The 7,847-nt window shown below is 44.9% G+C and overlaps 1 protein-coding gene across 1 annotated transcript in view; it reads left to right on the forward strand.

Annotated features, from left to right (window-relative positions):
• Positions 1–6,550: 6,550 nt before the first annotated feature.
• Positions 6,551–7,847, forward strand: part of LOC112247879 (TBC1 domain family member 2B-like) — a gene marked incomplete at its 3' end in the record, with an annotated part of 33,761 nt that continues 32,464 nt past the window's right edge. Inside the window, exon 1 of the mRNA XM_042327581.1 lies at positions 6,551–7,066. Coding sequence (XP_042183515.1) covers positions 6,728–7,066 — 339 coding nt within the window. The remainder of the gene's footprint in view (positions 7,067–7,847) is intronic.

A 7,847-nucleotide genomic window follows, 5' to 3' on the forward strand; every position in this document is an offset into this window, starting at 1 on the left:
ACTGACAAGGTAGAAATCTGTCGTTCTGCCCCTGAACAAGGCAGTTAACCCACTGTTCCTAGTCCGTCATTGAAAATAAGAATTTGTTCTTAACTGACTTGCCTAGCTTAAATAAAGGTAAAATAAAAATTACAGAAAGGAACTTAGAAATGTTTGTTTCCACCTTGTGGTAGGCTACTTTACGGTTCTAACTCATTTCCTCTAAAACTACAACTACCATCATCACGGGAATCCCCCAGAGTCCAAGCAGTCATGCGGATGGAAACAGAACCTTGCCAGAGAAGAAGAGGCCAAGCGAGAGCGATAACTGGGCACAAATTATGTCTTCTCCAGTGGGTGGCGTTTTTTGTTTTTGTTGGTCACCAAGCTAGGAGTTTTTGTATGGAGGTCAATGAGAGAGTGTTTAATTTTGTTAACAAAAAATGTAATGATTTATTTGCTACGTGTGTATTATTTGGTCGAATAGACGTTTCGTAATGCGTAGGTTGTTACGAGTGTAGTTGATAGAAGTAGGACACGTGACATCCCGGCAACTTTGAGGAAAAACACTACATCGGAGTTGTGCCTGTTGTGTTCACGCATATCTGCCCTTTTATTGGCTAGAATGGTTCAGCTCCGTGAAATCAGCGACATTAACGTGACCGTCCATATCGCGAAAAAAGCTTCAAAATAATAGTCTCCCTTTACATGACTACAAGATCACAAATCGTAGTATAGGTTGCCTGTTTCAAGATGCGTTCTTTTTATCTGATTCCTCCCTCTCCTATTTTAGAAGAGTTTGAGGCTTATTGTCGACTTCTAGTGGTTATTTGTAAATATGTACTAGGTGGGTAAATGACATGAAAAATACAATCAAAAACATCTCCAAAAACCTAATTAACGTTATTAATGCGTTGAAAAGGAATTAATTATGGAACGTTCAATATCCCTCATTAAATAATATTTGGAATAATATTTGATTCCCATTCCACTAGATGACACCCTATGCTGCTCCCAGTCAAACAAAATAGTTTATGCTCTTTAAACACGTCTGTGCGTTTGTAGATCTGCTGTACATTGTTAAAAACAGTTATGTTACACTCCTATAGTCTGTTATTATCACTGTTATTGACTGCTATAGACACGTATTACATTAGAATTGTTAGTACATTGTTAAGACAACAGACCTACACTGAAGGTCTTTAGCTTTCTAAATTAATATTTGTGTGGAAAGTTTCCATCAGTTGGAAAGACAGCACATGTTTCTGGTTAATTATTACCTGAGGTTAGGGAAGAGATAAATAAGGGAAGGATGACGTCTGTTAACCAGTGATCTACTGTAATACAGGTTATAAATAAGGGAAGGATGACGTCTGTTAACCAGTGATCTACTGTAATACAGGTTATAAATAAGGGAAGGATGACATCTCTATTAACCAGTGATCTACTGTAATATCAAATTTATTTATTCAAATTTATTTTTATATATAGCCCTTCGTACATCAGCTGATATCTCAAAGTGCTGTACAGAAACCCAGCCTAAAACCCCAAACAGCAAGCAATGCAGGTGTAGAAGCACGGTGGCTAGGAAAAACTCCCTAGAAAGGCCAAAACCTAGGAAGAAACCTAGAGAGGAACCAGGCTATGTGGGGTGGCCAGTCCTCTTCTGGCTGTGCCGGGTGGAGATTATAACAGAACATGGCCAAGATGTTCAAATGTTCATAAATGACCAGCATGGTCATATAATAATAAGGCAGAACAGTTGAAACTGGAGCAGCAGCACGGTCAGATGGACTGGGGACAGCAAGGAGTCATCATGTCAGGTAGTCCTGGGGCATGGTCCTCCGAGAGAGAGAAAGAAAGAGAGAATTAGAGAGAACATATGTGGGGTGGCCAGTCCTCTTCTGGCTATGCCGGGTGGAGATTATAACAGAACATGGCCAAGATGTTCAAATGTTCATAAATGACCAGCATGGTCGAATAATAATAAGGCAAAACAGTTGAAACTGGAGCAGCAGCACGGCCAGGTGGACTGGGGACAGCAAGGAGTCATCATGTCAGGTAGTCCTGGGGCATGGTCCTAGGGCTCAGGTCCTCCGAGAGAGAGAGAGAAAGAAAGAGAGAAGGAGAGAATTAGAGAACGCACACTTAGATTCACACAGGACACCGAATAGGACAGGAGAAGTACTCCAGATAAAACAAACTGACCCTAGCCCCCTGACACAAACTACTAGTGATGGATAGTGAGGTGTTGACTGTAGGTCTAGTGGTGGATAGTGAGGTGTTGACTGTATGTCTAGTGGTGGATAGTGAGGTGTTGACTGTAGGTCTAGTGGTGGATAGTGAGGTGTTGACTGTATGTCTAGTGGTGGATAGTGAGGTGTTGACTGTAGGTCTAGTGGTGGATAGTGAGGTGTTGACTGTATGTCTAGTGGTGGATAGTGAGGTGTGGACTGTAGGTCTAGTGATGGATAGTGAGGTGTGGACTGTAGGTGTAGTGGTGGATAGTGAGGTATTGACTGTATGTCTAGTGGTGGATTGTGATGTGTTGACTGTAGGTCTAGTGATGGATAGTGAGGTGTGGACTGTAGGTCTAGTGATGGATAGTGAGGTGTGGACTGTAGGTCTAGTGGTGGATAGTGAGGTGTTGACTGTATGTCTAGTGGTGGATAGTGAGGTGTTGACTGTAGGTCTAGTGATGGATAGTGAGGTGTGGACTGTAGGTCTAGTGGTGGATTGTGATGTGTTGACTGTAGGTCTAGTGGTGGATAGTGAGGTGTTGACTGTAGGTCTAGTGGTGGATAGTGAGGTGTTGACTGTAGGTCTAGTGGTGGATAGTGAGGTGTTGACTGTAGGTCTAGTGATGGATAGTGATACTGTAGTGTGGGTGTTGACTGTAGGTCTAGTGGTGGATAGTGAGGTGTTGACTGTAGGTCTAGTGGTGGATACTGTGTCTAGTGGTGTGGACTGTAGTCTAGTGGTGGATAGTGAGGTGTGGACTGTAGGTGGTGGATAGTGAGGTGTTGACTGTAGGTCTAGTGGTGGATAGTGACTGTGTGTGGTGGACTGTAGGTCTAGTGGTGGATTGTGACTGTGTTGACTGTATGTCTAGTCTGGATAGTGGTGTTGATAGTGAGTGAGGTGTTGACTGTATGTCTAGTGGTGGATAGTGAGGTGTGGACTGTAGGTCTAGTGGTGGATAGTGAGGTGTGGACTGTGGTGTAGTGGTGGATAGTGAGGTATTGACTGTATGTCTAGTGGTGGATAGTGAGGTGTGGACTGTAGGTCTAGTGGTGGATAGTGAGGTGTGGACTGTAGGTCTAGTGATGGATAGTAAGGTGTGGACTGTAGGTCTAGTGGTGGATAGTGAGGTGTTGACTGTATGTCTAGTGGTGGATAGTGAGGTGTTGACTGTAGGTCTAGTGGTGGATAGTGAGGTGTGGACTGTAGGTCTAGTGGTGGATTGTGATGTGTTGACTGTAGGTCTAGTGGTGGATAGTGAGGTGTTGACTGTAGGTCTAGTGGTGGATAGTGAGGTGTGGACTGTAGGTCTAGTGGTGGATAGTGAGGTGTGGACTGTAGGTCTAGTGGTGGATAGTGAGGTGTTGACTGTATGTCTAGTGGTGGATAGTGAGGTGTTGACTGTAGGTCTAGTGGTGGATAGTGAGGTGTGGACTGTAGGTCTAGTGGTGGATAGTGAGGTGTGGACTGTAGGTCTAGTGGTGGATTGTGAGGTGTTGACTGTAGGTCTAGTGGTGGATAGTGAGGTGTTGACTGTAGGTCTAGTGGTGGATAGTGAGGTGTTGACTGTAGGTCTAGTGGTGGATAGTGATGTGTTGACTGTAGGTCTAGTGATGGATGGATAGTGAGGTGTTGACTCTGTAGGTCTAGTGGTGGATAGTGAGGTGTGGACTGTAGGCCTAGTGGTGGATAGTGAGGTGTTGACTGTAGGTCTAGTGGTGGATAGTGAGGTGTTGACTGTAGGTGTAGTGGTGGATAGTGAGGTGTGACTGTAGGTCTAGTGGTGGATAGTGATGTGTTGACTGTAGGTCTAGTGGTGGATAGTGAGGTGTTGACTCTGGGTCTAGTGGTGGATAGTGATGTGTTGACTGTAGGTCTAGTGGTGGATTGTGAGGTGTTGACTCTGGGTCTAGTGGTGGATAGTGAGGTGTTGACTGTAGGTCTAGTGGTGGATAGTGAGGTGTTGACTCTGGGTCTAGTGGTGGATAGTGAGGTGTTGACTGGGTCTAGTGGTGGATAGTGAGGTGTTGACTGTAGGTGTAGTGGTGGATAGTGAGGTGTTGACTGTAGGTCTAGTGGTGGATAGTGAGGTGTTGACTGTAGGTCTAGTGGTGGATAGTGAGGTGTTGACTGTGGGTCTAGTGGTGGATAGTGAGGTGTTGACTGTAGGTCTAGTGGTGGATAGTGAGGTGTTGACTCTGGGTCTAGTGGTGGATAGTGAGGTGTTGACTGTATGTCTAGTGGTGGATAGTGAGGTGTTGACTGTAGGTGTAGTGGTGGATAGTGAGGTGTGGACTGTAGGTCTAGTGGTGGATAGTGAGGTGTTGACTGTAGGTGTAGTGGTGGATAGTGAGGTGTTGACTGTAGGTCTAGTGGTGGATAGTGAGGTGTTGACTGTATGTCTAGTGGTGGATAGTGAGGTGTTGACTGTAGGTGTAGTGGTGGATAGTGAGGTGTTGACTGTAGGTCTAGGGGTGAATAGTGAGTGCAGCAGGTCAGACTGGAGGGCAGAGGAGAAGACAAACCAAAGCATGAGCCTGGTTCAGCAGGTTGTGAGGGTCAGTTTGCCTAGATGTGTTTGTTAAAACAGCATGTATGTTTGTGTTCAGTGAATGTCAGTGAACATAGTGGGTTTGTCATTGCTGTGAATGTGTTTTTCACCATGGAGACAATGTGCTCCAGCAGTTTGTCACTATGCACATCCCCCCCAACAGTCTGGTAACAGTAGACAGTTGGTTTCCCTCCAAAAATCTATTGAATGATGCACATCTTCATGGTATGAAACCAGATCCTATTAGCAAGGTGTCTGAGGATTCAATATCGCCAACTTTACTGGACACAACTTCTGTAGAATAAACAGTACACAGCAAATAGCTGTAAAGTGCTATAATGAAAACACTTTGTTGGTAACAGCTGACAGTAGCTTTTCTCTAAAAAACATTTGAATGGCACAAATACAGAAAGAGACGGCTAGTGAGAAAGAGAGAGAGAGATAGAGAGACAGCAAGCGAGAGAGAGAGAGAGAGACAGCGAGCGAGAGAGAGAGAGAGAGACAGCGAGCGAGAGAGAGAGAGACAGCGAGCGAGAGAGAGAGAGAGAGACAGCGAGAGAGAGAGAGAGAGACAGCGAGCGAGAGAGAGAGAGAGAGACAGCGAGAGAGAGAGAGAGAGAGAGACAGCGAGAGAGAGAGAGAGAGAGAGACAGCGAGCGAGAGAGAGAGAGACAGCGAGAGAGAGAGAGAGACAGCGAGAGAGAGAGAGACAGCGAGCGAGAGAGAGAGAGACAGCGAGCGAGAGAGAGAGAGACAGCGAGCGAGAGAGACAGATAGCGAGCGAGCGAGAGACACAGCGAGCGATAGAGAGAGCGAGCGAGAGACACAGCGAGCGATAGAGAGAGCGAGCGAGAGAGATAGCGAGCGAGAGAGACAGATAGCGAGCGAGCAAGTGAGAGACATAGCGAGCGATAGAGAGAGCGAGAGAGAGAGATAGCGAGCGAGAGAGATAGTGAGCGAGAGAGACAGATAGCGAGTGAGCGAGAGAGACAGATAGCGAGTGAGCGAGAGAGACAGATAGCGAGTGAGCGAGAGAGACAGATAGCGAGTGAGCGAGAGACATAGCGAGCGATAGAGAGAGCGAGAGAAGGGGTCAACATAGCAGGCCCAGTGAATCAGGTCAGGGGTCCACAGCTGCAGGCAGAACAACAGAACTGGACCAGCAGTACAACTGGACTGGGGACAGGGACAGCCAGGACTCGTCAGGCCAGTTAATCCTGAAGCATGGTCCTAGGGCTCAGGTCCTCTGGGGGGTGAGACAGAGAGAGAGAAAGAAAGAGAGAGAGATAGAGGAGAATTAGAGAGAGGATACCCATATAGGACAGTTACAGACCCTATCCCCCGGCACCTAGGCAATTGCAGCATTTGGGGACAGAAACAAGGGGGGTTCGGGGGACACTGTGGCCCTGTAAACAGTTACACTTGGATGGGGTCAATGTGAAAATGTTCTCTTCAAAACATGTTTAAATCCTGTTCTGGTAAGAGTCAAGTATTTTAAAACCATCCATACTTCCAGTAACAGCACTAGCATTGTGTTGTTATTGTTTTATCACTATAGTATTACAATTAGTAAAAAATACAGTAAATCGATCTTTGTTAATTGATTTCAGTAATATTAATATTTTTCTTTAATAAATGTATGTTTAAGTCAATTATCTACAACCTTTGTGATTTAAATTAGAAACACGTCAAGTAAATCGTGAAAAAAAAACATTCAGGTTGACTTTTATTTTGAAATTTAGCCTTATGCTCACTTGACCTTAATGTCGCTAGGTTCACAATGCTGAATGATCCCACCTAATTTTGTCTCCTTCCTGGACTGGACTGCCTTCCATTTTTTAAGACATATATTTTTATTGTTAAGAGCGGCCACTTGAGTATCTGGTCAGTATAATGGATCATCTGTGACCGTGCGTCCGCTCTGGTGCAAGCCAAGACGAAGAAAGTTGGGGAAAGATGCACGAAGAGGATGGCGGAGAGGAGAACTCTACACGAGACCTGCGGGTTCTGGCCTCCAATTCGGTGGACGCAGGCGAACCCGAATCACTGAAGGACCCGGTTGCGAAACTATGCGGTTATTTGACTAAACTCGCTGGAAAAGGGCCGCTGCGGGGGTTTAAACTCCGCTGGTTTGTGTACGACGAGAGGAAATGTTATTTGTATTACTTCAAGACTCCCCAAGACGCCTTGCCGCTGGGACACATAACGATAGGCGAAGCCAGCTTCAGCTATGATGTGGAGGGGGATGAGGGGCAGTTTGAGATTCGCACCGCGGGGAAGGAGTTTGTACTCAAGGTAAATATAATCTACATTGTTTACAATTCTATAGTTACGTGAAGTTTGGTGTTAAATGCATGTCATGGCGAGTGAATATACGTCCACGATTGACAATTATTTTGCATAACAATATATGTCACAGTGTCACTAGCACAACAAGTAGTTCTAGACACACCCTTTAATACGGCCTATAGTTTTAGGAAGTATGGTCTGCATGCATTGGTACATGGCAACTAAGTGACAATATGTTGGGAAACTGTCATTAGTCTGTGCTGTTACAATGTATCAACTGCATCTCATGTTACAGAATAGAACGTAGCCTGTTGAATCACGTGGGATGTAACGTAGTGGGACGTAACAGCCTGTTGATGACCTTTTTTTATTTTATTTTTTATTTATTCTTTACCTTTATTTAACTAGGCAAGTCAGTTAAAACCTCTTAAGTCGACCCCCTACTTTTTCGAACATTCTGTTAAACATCGCAACATTTCGGCGTCCTGCTACTCATGCCAGGAATATAGTATATGCATATGATTCGTATGTGTGGATAGAAAACACGGACGTTTCTAAAACTGGTTAAATCACGGCTGTGACTATAACAGAGCGTCTGTTTCATCGAAAAGCGCAAGAAAAACTGATCACTGAAAACTGAAAAAAATATCCATGCGCCACTTGCATGTATTGTTCAAGGGGCACGAAATTAAATGGGGCCGAGATTGCAAGTCCTACAGCTTCCACACGATGTCACCAGTCTTGTCAATTGCCTTCTCGTTGTTTCTTGGTCAAACGAGGAAGAGAG

The sequence above is a fragment of the Oncorhynchus tshawytscha genome, linkage group LG01 (genome assembly GCF_018296145.1).
Source record: "Oncorhynchus tshawytscha isolate Ot180627B linkage group LG01, Otsh_v2.0, whole genome shotgun sequence".
In the NCBI taxonomy this organism is placed as follows: domain Eukaryota; kingdom Metazoa; phylum Chordata; class Actinopteri; order Salmoniformes; family Salmonidae; genus Oncorhynchus; species Oncorhynchus tshawytscha.